The sequence below is a fragment of the Mustela putorius genome, unplaced genomic scaffold (assembly GCF_011764305.1).
Source record: "Mustela putorius furo isolate JIRA1106 unplaced genomic scaffold, ASM1176430v1.1 tig00000868_pilon_pilon_pilon, whole genome shotgun sequence".
In the NCBI taxonomy this organism is placed as follows: Eukaryota; Metazoa; Chordata; class Mammalia; order Carnivora; family Mustelidae; genus Mustela; species Mustela putorius.
The window spans coordinates 5285397-5304552 of record NW_025421502.1 but is presented as its reverse complement, the minus strand read 5'-3'; the positions used below and the strand labels follow the sequence as shown (position 1 = coordinate 5304552).

At 37.3% G+C, this 19156-nt stretch overlaps 1 protein-coding gene across 1 annotated transcript in view; it reads left to right on the top strand.

Annotated features, from left to right (window-relative positions):
* LOC101682177 (glutamyl aminopeptidase) overlaps positions 1-19156 on the top strand; it is an 81971-nt gene that overhangs the window by 31904 nt on the left and 30911 nt on the right. Inside the window, exons 7-10 of the mRNA XM_004748075.3 lie at positions 2276-2410; positions 4198-4263; positions 9686-9751; positions 9880-10031. Of these exons, the coding sequence (XP_004748132.1) occupies positions 2276-2410; positions 4198-4263; positions 9686-9751; positions 9880-10031 (419 nt within the window). The remainder of the gene's footprint in view (positions 1-2275; positions 2411-4197; positions 4264-9685; positions 9752-9879; positions 10032-19156) is intronic.

Genomic DNA, 19156 nt, shown 5'->3' with positions numbered 1-19156 from the left:
ACATCTATGAACCCTAAAGATTTTTTTTTTTTTTTTTTGCTGAAAAGCTTAATCTGTTTTTTCGATATTTAGATGGTGTAAGTGCTCTTATCTGTTTGTATATGTGGAAGGAGAAGTGTGTTGCTGTGTAAAAGTAGGAATTACAGGACTCGTAATGTAGAGACTACTGCCCTCCACTGGAAAAAACAAAAACACACCCTTATATGCCTAAAACCCCTTGGCCCCTTCCTATAACCTACTTTAAAAAGTAAGAAACTTAATTTACAATGATTCCTGCTTAAAACTTTAATCTACATCAGGATTTGTCAACCATGGAAATTTTGACATTTTGTGCCAGATAATTTGAGAGTGGTTTACAATTGTGGGGGTTGTCCTGTGCATTTTAGGAAATTAAGGTTTATTCTTGGCCCATATATGCTAGATGCAAGCAACTCTCCCTCCCCAGTTGTAAAACCAAAAATGTGTCCAGATATTTCCAGCTGACTCTTGGGGGAAAACTTTTCCCTCGCTGAGAATCACTCATATATGTTGAAAATTGTTGATTTTGTAACTTGTTGAAATTAAACTGTATAAATGAAATATTATATTGTTCCTTATTTTCTATAAAGTAACTTGAGGCCCTTCTTATTGCAAGATATTATAAGAAATTATAACATTTTAATATTGTTGTATTATATATAAGATATTTACCATTTTAATATTCTAATTCAGTATTTCAAAACACTAATTAAATTTCAGAAGAATTTAGTATGAAGTTCTTTTTTTAAAGATTTATGTATTTATTTGAGAGAGAGAGAGAAAGAGAGCGAGCAGTGGGGAGGGGCAAGGGAGAAGGAGAGAGAGAGAATATCTGCTTGAGCACAGAGCCCAACAAAGGGCTTGATTCCACGACCCTGAGACCATGACCAGAGCTGAAATCAAGAGTCAGATGCTTTACTGACTGAGCCACCCAGGCACCCCAAGTATGCAGTTCTTAAATTTAATCACATCGTCCTTCCCAATCATTCTTCCATCCATTCGTCCATCCAACCATTTCTTCATACATTTATTAAGTCTTCTGTGTTCAGTGAACACTACAGAGGATCCCAAACAGAAGAAAACATATTTCTTGCCTTCAAGGAGTTCCCAGTTAAGGTTCTGGTGGGTGGAGGGGAAGAGATAAATACAGACAGATTGTGGGAAAGCCTGATAAGTACCACAACAGTGGAGCCTCATTTCATGGTGAAAAAGCTGATGCCCAGAAAGGGAATAAAACTTTCCAGTCTCAAATAGACAATTGGTAACACAACCAAAACCATTGTCAGATTTCCTGACACTGAGAACTGAATTCTTTCTACTTAACTTAAGCCTCTTAGGTTTAACAAAATTTAAAATCCAAGTGAAAATTACCTTGACTGGTGATCATCACTTGAAAATAGTGCCTTGCCTATTATAAATGGAAATTGCAAAATTGGAAAATGTAAATATAGCTCACTCTTCTTTGGGGAATGTTTTTAATTAAGTAAGACCATAAATCTTGATTTTTTTAAATAGTGATTTAACAGAATGAGATTTCAGAATCTAATTGATTAAAAATCAAAATAATAATAGCAGCTAATGTGTTAGGTTTCACTCTGCCAGTTACTATGCCAAATGCATAGCATGCATTATCATTGAATTCTCTTTGATGGGTTAGAGACCTTAAACTTACATACCTAGAAAATGAAAAAATTGAGCTATAAACCATGAAAGTCTGACTATAGGGCTAGACCTCTCAACCATTTATTTTGCTGAGAAAACATAGCATTGGGATGAGAAGACGATTATTAGAACTAAAGTAAGAATTAATATTTTCTTTGATTAAGTATGACTCACCCAAATTCTAATAATTGGTTGACAAAAAAAATCCTGAACACCAATTTTTGGTCAACATGTATCCTGTCTTAATTCTGAGAGCAAATCTGTGAGGTGATACCATTCCCATTGCGCGGTTACAGAAATGTGGCACGTGTGTTAAAGTTAGGCAGAAGTAGCAGAAACAGAATTCACAGATACCTCTGTTTTCTTGTCCCATCATATAGGGCTGAAGTCAAAGGAATTACAGTAGAAAGAGAGAATGGAATCAGTATAGATCAATAAGGGTAAAATATGATTAATTTAAACACCTAATCCTTGTCTTAAGTAATTTGAGTCATTTATATTTATTTTCCCCCAAGTGATATATAAATGATATTTTGAAATGTGAGCTAGTATAAAGGAAGTGCTGTCTTTTTTTTGGTTCATTCTGTCCTTTCAGAGAGACCAGATGTTACTTGAAGATGTATTACCTGTGCAAGAGGATGATTCTTTGATGTCTTCACACCCAATTGTTGTCACCGTGACAACTCCTGCTGAAATAACATCTGTTTTTGATGGAATATCCTATAGCAAGGTAGGGAAAATAGGACATTGTTGTGAACATCTTCCTGTTTAGTGACTTTCAGTAAATGCTCAAAATGGAAAGAATGGTGAGACTGTGCTAATGGGCTCTAGGAAACAGTGTAGAGCTTATTCTGGTTGCTGAATATTCAACAGTTTGTACTTTTCAGTCAAACTGATCAATGCTGGTCATTGTCAAAGGATTTTGAATCAGATTTTTAAAAATTTCTCCTTTCACTTTTGTTTATAACCTCTTTGATTCTAACTGAACATTTACATTTCAAGCTTCAAGTTTAAAATTATTTTATTTGACTTTTTAAAGGACAGCTAATCTTCTGCTGTGTGGTCTTTGGTGCCATATACGTGGATACCTTTTCTAATAGAATCCTTTAGGGAAGGCAGTAAGAAGTTAAACCCAACTCAGTTTGAAGAAACGACTTTTAATCATTTTTATATGATATAAAGATGACTTTATGAGCATGTTGTAGATGGGGCATTTTTATCCATGAACATGTTCTGCAAAGCTACTGTAGATCTACAGTGACCCACTTTCTCCCACAGCTTTTCCTACAGCTCCTCCTCTAAACAACTTCATGCTTGCATGCAGTATAATTTAGTCATTTCCCTTTTGCTGCTCATGGCTTACCCACTATGCTGGGTGACTCAAAGGCCGATGAAAATGAATCTATTTTGTTATTCTGGGTAATACCTAAAGTTTTTTATTTAAAAATATAATTATTAAAGTGAATACTAGATAAAATGGCTTGATTGAAAAAAGCTTTCTATGTCTTACCATTTCAAAGTTATAACATCATATTTTTGGCTTTCTGTGTCATTATTCCCATTGCATCTTTTTAGGCTTCCTTTATTCATTTTTGTCTCACATTACCAATAATTCTTTCCTCTGTTAAAATGGACATTTCTAATCCACTTATGGTATGTTATAATAACTCACAGGGGCACATTTATATTTTATTAAATCAGTTTCTTTGAGTCAGAGATATTCCATGGTTTTAAGATATTAGGCCATAAATAAATAAATGTTCTAAGTCTTTAGCCTTCTAGTAGGTACAAAAATAATGTGTACTTAAATGACAGTAAAAATTGCTCCCTTACTAGGGAAGCACATGTTTTTCTGGTGAGTTACTTGAAAATTGATTTAAAAGTGTATAAATAGTGAATTTTAGTATTAATCTTATAACATATGCAGAGAAAGTTGAAAGCAGAGGATTTCCTCAGATTCCTCAGATAAAATAAAACCAAATGAGATAAACTACTTTTGAAGAGGATTTTAACATTAATGATATATTTAACTATATTAAACTATTTGACCAGATAATTCCTCAACTAACTATTTCCACTAAATGTAATCTTTTCAAAGTATTGAAATGTACTTTAAGAAGTAAGCAGAATTTTATCATGGAATTACTTTCCTTAGTCCCTGAAAAATAGAGGAGTTTTCTAAGTGTTCTAACGTTTCTCTTTCATTAGAAAAGCCCCATCTGCTGGTTCATCTGGTGAAGTGCAGTAATTATTTAAACCTTAAGTCACTGAAATGATGTCCACTGTATCAATTTCTCTTTACCTTTTAGTTATTTTAGAGTTGGAGATATAGGGGATGTGCCAAGTCACATTTTTTATCCTAAAACTATGGAGTTATGGCCAAGTGATTAAGTAGGGTCATCTTGAAGACATAATCTCACAAATAAGATATTGCAATACTGGTCACAATTGCAATCCCTGGTGTTTGTTTCCTGCCTATCCTTTACTAGTTCAACCTGCCATTCTTTTCTACCACAGGGAGCGTCCATTCTGAGAATGCTTGAAGACTGGATGACACCAGAGAAATTTCAAAAAGGATGTCAGGTGTGATTTATTACTTTTAATAGTATTTTTTTATCACAATTTTTTTAAAAGATTTTATTTATTTATTTGTAAGAGTGAGAGCGAGCACAGGCAGACAGAGTGGAAGGCAGAGTCAGAGGGAGAAGCAGGCTCCCCGCGGAGCAAGGAGCCCGATGTGGGACTCGATCCCAGGACGCCAGGATCATGACCTGAGCCAAAGGCAGCTGCTTAACCAACTGAGCCACCCAGGCATCCCACTACTTTTAATAGTATTAAATGTAAGCTACACTGATTAGTGGCTGATGGATGACAAGATGTGGTTAATTAAGGACAACCCCCTTTTTACTTTTTCTCTCCTTAGGAGAGATTGAATAGCAAAACATGAGAAGGTGACTTCACACCCAGCTAAGTGCCTACAACGTCTCTTTAATTACCATTTAGCAGAAATTTCATGGAGAAGTTGAATGGATTATTTTAGATACTCTTTACACACATATTAGCTAAGTCTGCCATAATAAATACCATCAGCCTGGTCATTTAAACAAAGGAAATGTATTTTCTCATGGTTCTGGGGGCTGAGAAGTCTATGACCACATCCCCATAGATTCGCGTGTTGGAGAGGGCTGTCTCCCTGCCTTGCAGATGGCTGCCTCTTTGCTCTGTCCTGGAGTGAGCAAGAGACAGAGCTATCTGGTGTCTCTGATCAGAGAGACATCAATCCCCATGAGGATCCTACCCTCATGACTTCATCTAAACCAGACGCTGCAAACACCATCATATTGGAGATTAGAACTTCAATGTCTGAATTTCAGGGAACACAATTCAGTCCATGGCGACATGATATAAGAACTTAAACATATGTATAAAAGTCTTCCCTTCCAGTTTGTAAAAGGACTTCTTCCTTGTTGGATTTTAAAAAATGGCAAATATACACATTCCTATTATGATGGAGTCAACAGTGAATAAAGAGGGCCTGCTTCCTTTTAGAAACAGAAATGATAATAAATTTTCAAAAGCATTTCACACATCCCACTTAAGCTGATTACTCCAGGGGATATTTCAGTTTCAATTTCATTTTTCTAGCAAAACCTAAGCCAAGTCACTCGGTTTTTTTTTTTTTTACACTAAAGGAGTATTTTTTTTATTTTTAAATTTTTTTTGCATATTAAAATTCTAATTTATTTTTCAAATGTAAATGGGAACACTAGAAGCCTCAAGATTTTTTTTAGTACACTGGAAAAGGTGCATTCAAGTCCTTTTGACATTTTTCTTTTTTAAAAATTTAATTTTTGTGTGTGTTCCAAAATTCCTTGTTTATTATTGTCAGTGTTGCTACAATCTGTCCCAGCAGAGGTCCTGTCTGCAGGTTGGCGCCATTGCAGCCTAGAGATGGAATAGTCTTCCTACTTCTTCCCTTCCATCTCCATCCTCTCTGCTGTGATGCCTCAGGTAGTCTGGCAGAGCAGTGGTGATGGCAGCCGGTCCAGAAAGCAGAAAACAGGTCAGAGCAGCACCTCGCCAACTTTCCCAAAGAATGCTAGTACTTCTTTTCAGTGTGATTCCCCAGGACAATGCCTACTCCCCATTCCTTCAAGTCTTCTTATGTGTCATCCAGCACTCTTTGGGCTCCCCCAAATGGAAACAGTCCCTTCCTACCCAATGCTGAAATTTCTAGGTGACTATGAAAGTAAGAAATAAGACCAGGACTTGGGAAATATTCAAGTACATCCATACATTTTAATCCTTTTGTCCATTAATCAAAAATTCTGTGTGGACACTGGCAGAAAGGGAAAAGCTATGTGCTTGTTCTTTGTGCACATTAGAACATCTTGTAACTTTCCCCTCAAACTGAAACACATATTTCATCATATCTTCTCTTACAGTGAGCACCTTCAGTGAGGAACTCGGTCTTCTATATCTTTGCATTATATTCCAGTATCTAGTAGAATGCAATATGCATGTTAGGCAATCCAAAAAGTGTTTCTGGATTGAATGAATGGTCTATAATAAATGTTATAAAATATAGAAAAAAACAAAAACAATTCTTTTTTGAAAATTCCATTTGCATAGTGTTCATTATAAATGAAACTGATCAGTAACACATTCTTAGAATCTTCAAAACTGACTTCAGATTAAATGATTTTTGTGGTAACTTCTAGAGATGTACCAACAGAGTCCTTAAAAGTGAATAGCTATGCTAATAACTCAGAAATACTCCCGTATTTCTGTTAGCTCAATATCTATGGTATAATTAATTAAAAAGCCACTAATGGTCTAAAACTAATATTTCTCAAGTGAAAACTGTCTTCCTCCATCCTATGACTACAGATGAAGCTAGAAACTGAACTAGAATGAACAGGTATTAATGTTTTTCATGCCATCATAGTGGCATGAAAATATAGTAAATAAATTTACCAAAACAACAACAACAACAACAAAAACACCCACTAAAACCCTCTCTTTTCCCCTACAATCTTCAATCACTAGCTCATATCTGAAAATAGTATAGGCCACACTTAATTGCTCTCAAACCAACTGGAACATTCCTTTCCTTCATTCAAGTATCCGAATAGTATCTCTCCTTGAGTTATCATCATGTTATGATTGCTGCCTCTAAGTCCCACAATCTGTGACACCATTCAAAAAATTTCCCTTGCAAATACTAACTTTCTGTCCAAAGTGACTCTTCATGAGTGAACTTGGTGTGGCAGAAAATCTGGAGATGGCCAGCTCTGTTCTCTTTCATGCTCATCCCCTTCCCCCAAACTCCATCTCAGACAACAAAGCAGGTGCAGAGTGCAGAAAGACAGGGCAAAACCATCACCTGGAAAATCTTTAGGGCTGTGCTTGTGCATAAAAAAATCATTCTAGAGGGTGCCTGGGTGGCTCAGTGGATTAAGCCTCTGCCTTCAACTCAGGTCATGGTCTCAGGGTCCTGGGATCAAACCTCATATCCCGTTCTCAGCTCAGCAGGGAGCCTGCTCCACTCCCACCCCCACCGCTTGCCTCTCTGCCTACTTGTGATCTCTCTCTCAAATACATAAATAAAATCTTTAAAAAATCATACTAGAAAATGGGGCATTCATAATAGTACACGGTCATAAAATCAAGCTGAGAAACATATCCATCCTTTCTTCTTCTCCTAGTATCAGCAGTATCCCTGATAGGACAGGAATAGCTTAGCTGGAATATGGGCCTTTCCCTTTCTGGGACACTAGTAACAGAAACAAGGCTCCTTTCCTTTTGTGCTTACCATCCCAATACCAATTAATGAGGGACTATTATTGGGGGGACCTAGGTCACCATAAAATTTTGAGCAATCATTCAAATGATTGTGATCATTCGAAGTAAAGAAAGAAATTTCTTAATAGAGACTATTCCGAAGTGCACTAATCTAGACAAAATAAAATTGATGTCTTTTAATATATTGTTTATATAAATGTCCATGTAGCCTGTACTTCAGGAGAAGCAAGAAACTACAGTTTAAAAAGCAATAATAATAACATCGCCACTGAAACCCGCAGAGACTGGTCCAGGAGTCGGAATTCGTTCAAGGTTACCACAGGAAACTCTCTTCACCCCTCTAGGCGCCAGTTTCCTACACCCCTAAAAATGTGATAGTTGCTTAGATAATATTTAAAATTCCTTCTAGTTCCCAGATTGCACGTTGTAAGCTCAAGACATTGTGAGTATACAAGTAAACTTCTCTACATTAATATTAAGATGCCACTACTTACTAGAAAGAATCATTAACGGGTAGTTATGGTTATAAGTAATTATTACTGTTATTAAGTATTCCATTATTTTATTTAGAATAAATGATTTGTGCAAGCTCTGGAACAAATACCTAAAATTGAATATTGAGTATGTGCCTTTCATGTCGTCTCCTTTCCTCTGCCTGCCCTCCAGTGGTAGTGCTGAGCAGTGAACTCATTGAAAGAACAAATACGAAGGCTGCTTTGCAAACTGGTCTCAACCCTCATCCAGGCTTCTTGGAGCAGTACTGTTAATACTGTTTTATCTCTCTGTGCCTGAAAAGAAAAGAATTTAGAAGCTGATGTGACTAAGGCACAGTGACTCCTGAAAATTATAGCAACTTAGAGTGAAGATGTCTGGTGCAAAGTCAACCACTGGTTATTTTCTTTGAAGCTCAAGGAACACTTAAGAAGGTTCATTTCTATCAAAGATGTCCATATTTTAAAGGGACAATTCTTGAGAACAACAAAGGCGTAATATGGCAGGAACTTTGGACGGTTTCCTGGAGAACCACAGTTATGAGAGTAGGGGAAAACTGGGAATTTTCTTTAGGGACACACCACATTATATCTGAGATATTGTGTATATATATATATACAGAGAGAGGGAGAGAGAGAGAGATTGTGATATTGATATACAGAGATATTGACTGCTACCTGCAGGCCAAATCTGGCCCAACACCCATTTTTTGTAAGGTCTGCAAATAAAATTGCTTTTACAATTTTGAAAGATTGGAAATTCAAAAGAAGAATATTTCATGACACCTGAAAGTTATATGAAATTCAGATACCAGAGTGCATAAATGTTTTATTGGAAGACAGCTATGGTCATTCATTTACATATCATCTATGGTTAATTTTGTGTTACAGAGGCAGAGTTGAGTAGATACGACAGACACTATAAAGCCCCCCAAACTTATATCTTTACAATGCAGCTTTCTACAGAAAAAGTTTGCTGAGCCCTGCCTTAGAGCCAAGCTTGCCTGTTTTATCTTTGCAAATTGCCTTGCTCATGTGTGATGGGGGTCATGTAGGGTCTGAGATGAGAAAACACCACTGCAGAAGAAGGTGGAGTATGTAGTCAGTAGGGCTACAGTGGTTAACAACACTAAGTGAAGATCGTAGAATTACAGATCTCTCTTCATATTGGATGACAAATGTGTGGATTGTTGACTGTTTGCTGAACACTTGACTGACCTTAAGTATCTTCTATTTCTTCTGAAAAAAATTAAACCTTTCTTCTCCTTTCCACAATTCCATTAGATTTTAAAAAGAACAAGCTATATCATTAATAAGGAAAAAATGTTTGTGCTTTACAAATACATTATTTGTATAATGTTTTCATAGGTTACAAAATATTTTCATAAAATGTATCATTTTATTTTAGGTACACTTGCCATATTGTACATTAGAATGAGATATATCTAAGGATTCAGCTCATGTGGTAGAAGTATGAGGAAAGCATACATTGACTTCTTTTTAAAATTTTTTAAAAATTTATTTATTTGAGAATGAGAGAGTGTGTGAGTGAGAGGGAGAAGCAGACTCTCCACTGAGCAGAGAGCCCAACAAGGGGCTCGATCCCCAGACGCTGAGATGATGACCTGAGCAGAAGGCATATGCTTCACTGAGTCACCCAGGTGCCCCCTACGCTGACTTCTAAAATACTTGTTCTCTTTCCCGTACAGATTTACTTGTCAAAATACAAGTTCAGCAATGCAAAAACTGAAGATTTTTGGGGAGCACTTGAAGAGGTAAGGAATGTATTCCAATTGTTTCTTTGTCTGATTAACAAATGATTTATCAGTCATTTCTTTATCTGACTATTCTACATTTTATTCCTCTAATTTACTAATTATTCCTTATGTTCCTTAAATATCAGGCAAGTAATCTACCAGTGAAAGAAGTAATGGATACGTGGACCAAACAGATGGGCTATCCTGTACTTAATGTCAAAGATATGAGGAACATCACACAGAAACGCTTTCTGTTGGACTCAAAAGCTAATCCTTCTGAGCCACATTCAGATCTTGGGTAAGGATCTATAAAGCATTTCAAGAAAAAAGCAGAAATTTGATGGGAATGCTGGCTGTTTGGTTGGATCATGCTCTTCAGTATATGATTTATGTGTGATAATATAAAAGCACAGTGTCTTTAGGAAGCAAAAGCATTCAAAGATATCTCCATGGTCTTCAACTTCAAAATGGTGGACTGAGCACATGCATCCAGGTCCTGTCCTTCCCAGAAATCACTGAAAAAAAAAAAAAAAAAACAGAAGTGCTAAAAGAAATAAACTCATAAAGGAAAGAAAAGAGGAGGGGCAAGATACATCATAGAATTCTAGAAGATAGGCCAGAAGGAGAAATATTGGTAGAAAACAAATAAAGGTAGATGCAGCCAGATAAAAAGGGACTTGCGGTAGAAGTAGAAGTAGCTTCCCTCTCCCTGGGCAGGCTCTGGGCTCACTGTCAGCATGAAGAGTGGAGCGTGGGAGTGAGAAGTGAGGCTGAAAACAGGGCAATTAATTTGAAGTCTAGACTCAGGACAATTGTGCCAGTTAGACACACCCCCATTCCATTTCCCCTTCATCTACTGCTATCCTTCCCTGTTGAGAGCTCTCAGAGGTCTGCCAGAAGTCTGGCAATGACCCAAGGCAAAATCCAAAGGCTCTTTCCCTCCCCCTAAATAAATTGACTAAAACAGTGGAGGAGAGCTAAGGATTTTCACTTGGTTAGGATGCCCAGAGTAAAGCTTTCCTCCTCATGGCATTTGTGGGATGGATGGGCTAGAGCTGCCAGCTCCCCTTATACATACACAGAGCTCCCAGTCAGACTTCCTATTCAGAGGAAGAGTCTGTTTCAAAAATACACCTCACCTCTCAACAGCAGAGGGGTTAACTACAAGATACCAAAAGTAATTAATTTAGTCCTTCTTTCTGAAATATGGGTGGACCATTAAGATCACATGACATATTAAAAAATATAAAGGGTAAAATCCTAAAAATGTAAAAGGTAAAATCCTACTTGAATAAACAAAAAAACCAATTGGAGAAATAGAAAATAAATTTATGAAATAATTTTGGAGATCAAAGAAGCTATTAACACCCATTTACTATGAGCAGAATTTCTTTGGAAAAAACAAACTTAAAATACAGAATTGCTCTGGAAGTTTAAATTTTTGGTTATCAAATAATTATTTGACCAAGTAGAAATAAATTTGGGGAACTGTCTCAAATTAGAGGGCAAACACATAGAACTGACAAATGTGAAAGAAGATAAATAGGCAATGTCCAGTACTCAACTAAGAGATGTCTCTCAAAAGAGAAAGCAGAGAAACCTGAGAGGCAGATCATATCAAAGAAATGATAAAGGACACAGGGATTCTGAATAAAAGGCCCCATAGACTACACAGTACAAAAAAGGAAAATACATATATATATATATATATATATATATATATATATATACTTAGCTACACCTTCAGAAATGTTACAGTCATCCAAAATAGTTGAAGAAAAAATATTTTCAGCCTCCACTTCCCTACTCAAACTAAACCAAATGTGAAAGCACAGCAAAGATGTTTTCAGTCACAGAGCCCCAGAAAATGCTTTCCACACAGCACTTCTTAGAAGTGACTACGGGAGAAGAAAGAGGAAAAATATGGGTAAATTAAAAAAAAAAAAAAAAGAGGAAGACATGGACCCAGGAAACAATGCATCCAACCAAGGAAAACCATGAGAGAAAATATTGGCCTTTAGTGAGCCAGGGGGCTCCCAGTGCCATGCGTATGAGCCCGATGAGTGGGCTCAGGTAGGTGATGGTCAGCAAAAAGCAAGTAGGGTTGAGAGAATGAAAAAACCTGAGGAGCTAGTGAAGGCCCATCAGTTAAGTCAACTATAAAGGAGAAAATCAGAGAAAACAAATTAAGGCTGTATGTAAAAATCGTGATCCAAAAATATAAACCAGGTAGAATAATTTTATGCCATTGCTAAATACAAGAAAAAGGAGTCCATTTGACCCCTATGTTAGGGAGTTAGGGTACATTTTTATTGAAATGACTCAGGGGGCCATGGAATCAGCCGGTAGAAAAGGAAATGGAACTCCAACACACTTCCTGGCCAGCAATATGTATACAAGAGTATGATTTCATAAGCGTTGCTTACTGGCTTTTAACTTGTATAATCAGGGATGAATAAGGTAAAATTCTGTTACAGTGGCAGAGACGATTGCAAATAGAAGCAGTCTTAACACTGTAAGAAGAAAAAAAGCTGGCGGAAGAAAGGAGGTGGAAGAGGGAGGGGAGGTGGCAGGTCGGGCTGGTACTAACTCAGTGGTGTGCTGGGCTGACCCTCATCCCACCTCCCAGCCTCATGCTGGCAGTTTGAAATCGATCATATGGTGAGTTCATGGAAACCAGCAAATACTGTGTTCGGTTCCACCCGCCCCCCGCCCAGAGCCCACTGTTAAGTATTTACCAGCACTCCACAGGATAGCCTACAGTTTCTCCTCCCTGTAAAATAGGGATAAAATCTCCTGTTTTACAGTTAGGAGAGAAGAGCAATACTAAAATTTATGAGACAGGAAATGATAGCTTGAGTACATAATTGAAAGGAATAATTATAACCTATAGAAAAGTAATAATAATTTTGCTTTCTTAAATTTTGACTGTTAATGGGAGAATGGAAAAGAAATTAGTATAAGAAAACTAAATCACCCCATCTCATGGATGAGTTAACAGATCCTATCTGGGGCAAAAAAATAAAATAAAATAAAAACATTTAGAGTTACAGAATTAGCCATCAGGGGAATTGAATCCACAAGTATTTTTTAAAATATGATGCTTCTAAGAGAGGAGCTGGCCTGTAGGAAGGGTGCAAAAGGAGACTGGCTTTTCAATAGCAGTCTTTCCAGTTTTTTTTTTTTTTAAGATTTTATTTATTTATTTGAGAGAGAGAGAGAGGGAGTGCAAGCAGGGGAAGACGCAGAGGGAGAGAGAGAAGCAGATTCCCTGCTGAGCTGGGAACCCAGACATGGGCCTCAATCCCAGGACCTGGAGATTGTGACCTGAGCCAAAGACAGATGCCTAACCACCTGAGCCACCCAGGTACCCCAGTCTTCCTAGTTTTTGATGAGATGTTTCTATTTATAAATTGCACAAATGAAATTCTGATTATTTAAACAGCAATTATAAGCTCAATCACTCAAATTGTCTTGCTAATATCATTTATAAGAAACTTCTAAACATCACCACTTAAAATTTTATTAAATCCCATTTAGAATTTCAAAATACAAACAGCTAAAGATACAGATTTATAAACTGAATTTTAAAATATTTTTTAATGTTTTTAAAAAATTGATTAAAAAGTTTTTTTAATTAATAAAAATGTTTTTATGAATCTAACAAATTAAAATTTATGGATTATATCAACTTCTTGGACATTTTTAGCATATTGAGAATCAAACCTTTAATTTTACAAACTCAGACTTCTCTAGACATTTAAATATGACTACTGAGTTAAGGAATCTTAAGAATTTCAGTTAAAATTATAAATACAATGCCATTTCCCTCTAATTTGCCAGAATTTTTTCCTTTTTTTTAAAATTTAAGTTCAATTAGCCAACACATAGTACATCATTGCTGTTTGCAATAGTGTTGAATGATTCATTAGTTGCATAATTTGCCAGATTTGTAAAAATGTTTCGAATATTGTAAAAGCTGATGAAACATGTGCAACACAGTCCACGATTTCAACTGATGACACTTAGTGTGAATATAGTTTGTACAGAAAGTCTCAATATTATATCCATTTCTGTATGACTAGTTAATTTCGTATGCATTTCTGGGGTGCCAATCACTGCCAACAGAAGAGAAGGAAATCAGGATCTCAGGACCTCTGGTATGGGGCTGGCCACAAAAACCTGGGTAAACCACTTTGGGGGTATCATCTCAGCCCCCCATTACACAGATGAGCCTCCATCTACACAGGATCCTGGCTAAATGGGAACAACATAGGATGTGTGGCACTAGTCCCCCGGATAATGTTTCAGTTTCACCCTTGCCAATTTTTTTTCCAGTTTTATTGAGAAATAATTGACAAGCATCATGTATAAGTTTAAGGCATACAACATGATGATTTGATTTAGGTATATTGTGAAATGATTCCCACAATAGGTTCAACTAATACCCATCACCCATGCCAGTTTTAATGGTCTTTTCTTTCAACTTCTGAATACTTGGTTTGGTAGAGAGACTTTGGCACCCATGGCCACTTCCAGTGATATCTAATCTCTACCGCCCAATTTCCAGTGAAAAGGCCCTTTGCCCTCTTTATCTCCTTACTAATAGTCTCAGTGATCTTATTATATAGTGTGTGTGTGTGTGTGTGTGTGTGTGTGTATCATCACAAGACCAATTATTTGGTAGCAATTAAGATAAGAAAAGGAAGGACAATTATAGGGTATGACAAAGGTTTCCCAGAATATCTATAAGCTGGTTCTTTTAGAGTTACTGTTTTGTTTGGCAAATTAAGATTGGCCAAATTTAATACTGCTGGAGACTTCAGATATTAAAACTCAAAAATATTTCTCTCTTGTGAAACAAGCTTTCCTTGGGGAGTTTCACAATGATTACGCTCTCCCCCCGTATGTGCCCATTGATACACTGAGCCTGGTTAATGGGTGTGTTGGGGGTGAGCTTGAGGAGGGTAGGCCAAGGAAGGCGTTCTTTCTTAAAGAAGTGAGATGTAAGCTGAGTAGATTGATACGAAGGGACCACCATGGCGGCGGCGGTGGTGTTCAAAACAGAAACTACATGTATGAAGGCTCCAGAGTTTAAAAAATAGCAGTACCCATAAAATATGCAACTTACTGAGGATTTACTAAGTAGCTGGCAAACTGTAAGCACTTTGGAGCATTTTATTATAACAGGTGTGGAAATGGAGAAGTAACTGGAAATGATGAAATAATTGATTCAAGGTTACACAGACTGTAGGTGATGGCACTTTGGTTTGAACACAGGCATTCTGGCTGTGAGAAGCTGAACAGCAGAGACGCACGGGCCCAGCAGTGAGAGAGGAAGCAGGGGCTGGGCGTGCACACCGTGTTCACGATTTTGCACAATAGTGTGCAAATTCGAGGACTTCAAAGAGAGACTTGGCAGGCTCACCTTTACATTTTTCCAAGTTCTCCTCTGGCTGCATTAGAGAGAGTAGGTCAGAGTAGGGGCAAGAGTGGGAGCAGGGAGGCCAGTTACTATGGTAACTGTAGTGAATGACTCACGCAAGAGGTGAGACAGAGGATGGGGTCTGCCTAAGGAGAGGAGGAGAGTGGCCCTGAGCTGAAGGGGTGTGGCAGGTGTTCCAAAGATGAGGTTGAGCTCAAATTTCTCACTAAAAAACAAACGATATGCAGGGAATTGCACTGAATGAATTTGCAGATAAATATCTCACTTTAGAAAATCGTTCTCATCTTGTTCTATAGTGGCCATAGCCAAATTATTAGAGAAAGTTCTTTAGAGAACGTTGTCATATGTACTCTATATGGTGAGTAACACAACCTGTTTCCCGGCTTCCGATTCGGGGCTTTGAAAATTAAGTCACACTAATAGCACACTCGGGTGTTTCCAATGATTCAAACTACCAGAATTCAAACTTCCTGTCCAAGACATCAGAGAATGGAGAGCACTCAGAATTATTAAATTAGCTACTTTCAAGATACTGGTTGGTACCTGAGCAGGAAGAACGTCAAGAAAGCCAGGGTGCTCCCCTTGTTACAACCTCTTCTGGAAACATCAGACACTCAGCTCCCCCACAGCAAATGACCTTCATATGAACTGGGTATCTTGCTGTATGCAAATACTGAAAATTAATAGTTCATGCCAAAACAAAGGAAATTTGAGTTCCTACACCAAATGAGATCAGTCAGGGAGTGCCTCTAATACTTATCTTCCCTTTATTTTGGAAAGGAAAGATTATGATAGAAGAGCTTTGTTTTCATTCTTTCCTCTTCATAATATATGAATGAACTGAAACCCTCGATCTTGGGTGAGAATTAAAAAAATCCATATAATAATTTGTGTGATCATTCTATTAACTATAAACTGTTTATTTTATAGTTACTGTTTTATGTTCTAGCAGATTAGATTGGCCATATTTAATACTGCTATTTAGTAGCCTCTAGATATTAAAATTAAAAATATTTCTCTGAGAAACAAACTTAAATCTTCATAGTAATTTTTCCCTTCTGTCATATGTATCCACTGATTTGTTAAACCAAAGACATACCAAACACTATTTTTAAACTGGTGGGATTGCATTTTTTAAACTACTTCTTGGTTATGCATTCCCCTTCACACAAATAAAAAAATTTATTACCAAGCAAATGAAAATTATCAGGTCTTCACTTTTTAAGTTATAACAAATCTTTAAATTGTACTCATCAAGATTTAGAACATGGAACTATATAACATTTATACTTTTCCTCTAGCATTTTCTTTAGTTTTTATCTTCAGATACCATTTTTATTTTATTTAGATTCAATACATGATTTTTAAAAATTTTTTATTTATTTGACAGAGAGAGACACAGTGAGAGAGGGAATACAGGCACGGGGAGTGAGAGAGGGAGAAGCAGGCTTTCTGCCAAGCAGGGAGTCTGATACGGGGCTCCATCCCATGATGCTGGGATCATGACCTGAGCCGAAGGCAGAGGCTTAACCCACTGAGCCACCCAGGCGCCCCTCAATACATGATTTTTAATGATCACTTACCATAAAGTCAATCTATTTGCTCCATTTTTATAAAAAAAAAAGTTATATATGCATAGAAAAATAAGCCCAGAAAACATGTGCTATCCTGTTGAGAACATCTGTTAAAAATCTAGAGCAGCTCCTGAACAAATAAGAGAGAAAACATTATATCAAAAGTGATCCTTCATGATTTTTTACTTGATTGAAAACCTAGATCATAACATATGCCCTAATGACCCCAGAAAGGAATTAGCCCTTTCTCCAACCCTAATGTTAACCCACTCTCTCTCTAGGTATATTTCTGTCTGGTGGGAAATGTGGTTGATTAAGTTGTACTATGAACTCAATGGCCTCCTCCTTCTTCTCACTGCTTAAATATTCCAAGATTAGGGAATTCTTACAGACCACAAACTTTGTACAATGCAAATGGCCCACACGTGTTGTAAGTTATTGTTTCAACAGTGTGGTCTCAACCATCTGGTAGAAATAAACAAATTTTGGGTGCCTGGGTAGCTCAGTTGATTAAGCGACTGCCTTTGGCTCAGGTCATGATTCTGGAGTCCTGGGATTGAGGACTACTACTCCCTCTGACCTTCTCCCTCTCATATTTTCTCTCACTCTCTCTCTCAAATAAATAAATACTTAAAAAAAAATTTCTTGTCTCCATTGGGGGGAATTCCCTATCAGGGACATGTCTTCAGGAATCCACTCAATGTAGACGGGGGAAAAGGAGAGTAGGCGAGTTATTTTGGGGACAATCAAAGTCAATTTCTTTAGTGAAAATTATGTTGACCATATTTAATACCACCAGAGTTCATTGGAGTGTTAGATACAAAAAACTGGATTCTGCCTTTAAAAATGAAATCTGGTCCTCCTAAATTTTAGGTAACATATACAAGACTCTCTCGCTCCATTTATGTAATTTCCATTTATTGATATTTTGTACTCAAATCTATTATTTTACTCACATTAGATTAGATCCTATAAGGCATTCTAAACTTAGGAAATTATATAGCCGCAACCCTTGATCCTTTTAGTCTTACGATCCCTTCAGACTTCAGAGAATATTTTTTTTTTTTAACGTAACTTAGTAGTATATCTTATGTCCACTTTTAGGCAGAGTGTAGTCCCAGAGACCGTGTTTTACGGGGGAATGGTCAAAATATGAAATCCTGGCTGTGCACAGAGGACATCCAGACATTTGCGTGCTCTGTCCTTTCAGTCAGGTCAGCATTGGAGGAATGTAGAGAAGGGAAGAAATGTTAGTTTATGTGCCATTACCAAAGCAAAAGAACAGTGAAAGAGTGAAATATATAGGTAGGATAGGACCTTTAAAAGTGCTTGTTTGTCCGTTGAGAAGCTGCAAAGGATCACTCTTAGGTCAGCTTCCCTAAAAGCGGATTCTGAAGTGATGATTCAGGTGAAAGCTACTCACTAGGAAGTGTTTTTAAGGGGACTGGGATGTGGGGTATCAGGCAGCAGAGTGCAATATTGAGTCCAGTCGAGCGAGCTGGGGCTGTGGAGGGTACCTGTCCAGGGGGAGGCTCTGGAGACAGTACTGTAGAGTGCTCCTGACAAATGGGGCAAGGAAGATTCTCCTGCCCTTCCATCATTGGCCTTTAAGGGGTGCATCCAAGAATGTAAAAGCTAAGGAACTTCTGGCTTTCCTTGCTTGGGCAGCTAGAGGGCAGTCCTCTGACTGAGAGACCCAGATTAGCTGTCCTCAAGGAGAGCACACTGGAGTTTGGAGTTTAGAAAAATGACAAAGAGATTCAAGGGGATAAGACTGGATCACTGACAATGCTTGCAACATGACCCAAGAAACAATGTATATATTGGTTTTATAGAATTTAGAGCCAAAATCATTCCATCAGCAATACAATCCTCAAAGAAATCTACTAACTCAATCTTATAAAACATTTCAATCCAGTTAAAAAACAAAGGATTACGTCTTTTGTGTAGATGGCAAAATGTGTTCTCCCCATGGGGCTCAGTCGGTTGAGCTTCTGACTCTTGATTTTGGCTCAGGTCCTGATCTCAGGGTCCCGGGATTGAGCCAGCAGCAGGCTCCTTGTTCAGCCGGGAGTCTGCTTGTCTCCCTCTCCCTCTGCCCCTCTCTCCACTCAAGCGTGCACTCTCTCTTTCTGAAATAAATAAATAAATCTTTTTAAAAAATGTATTCTCCCTGAATTACATAAATTTTTATTATATCTTGAAAAGGAGAAATATCATCCCCCATTCTCTGTTGGGGGCTTGAATGATCACAGATGACAAAAAAACAAGGCAAACTTTGAATTGAAACCTGAATCTAAACACAGATTCATCTTCTTTCTAGGTCTCTTGTATTTTCTGATTGATAGTACATGATATGAGAACAGTCAAAACAATTTAAGACCTCTTTCATGAGGTTTCAAG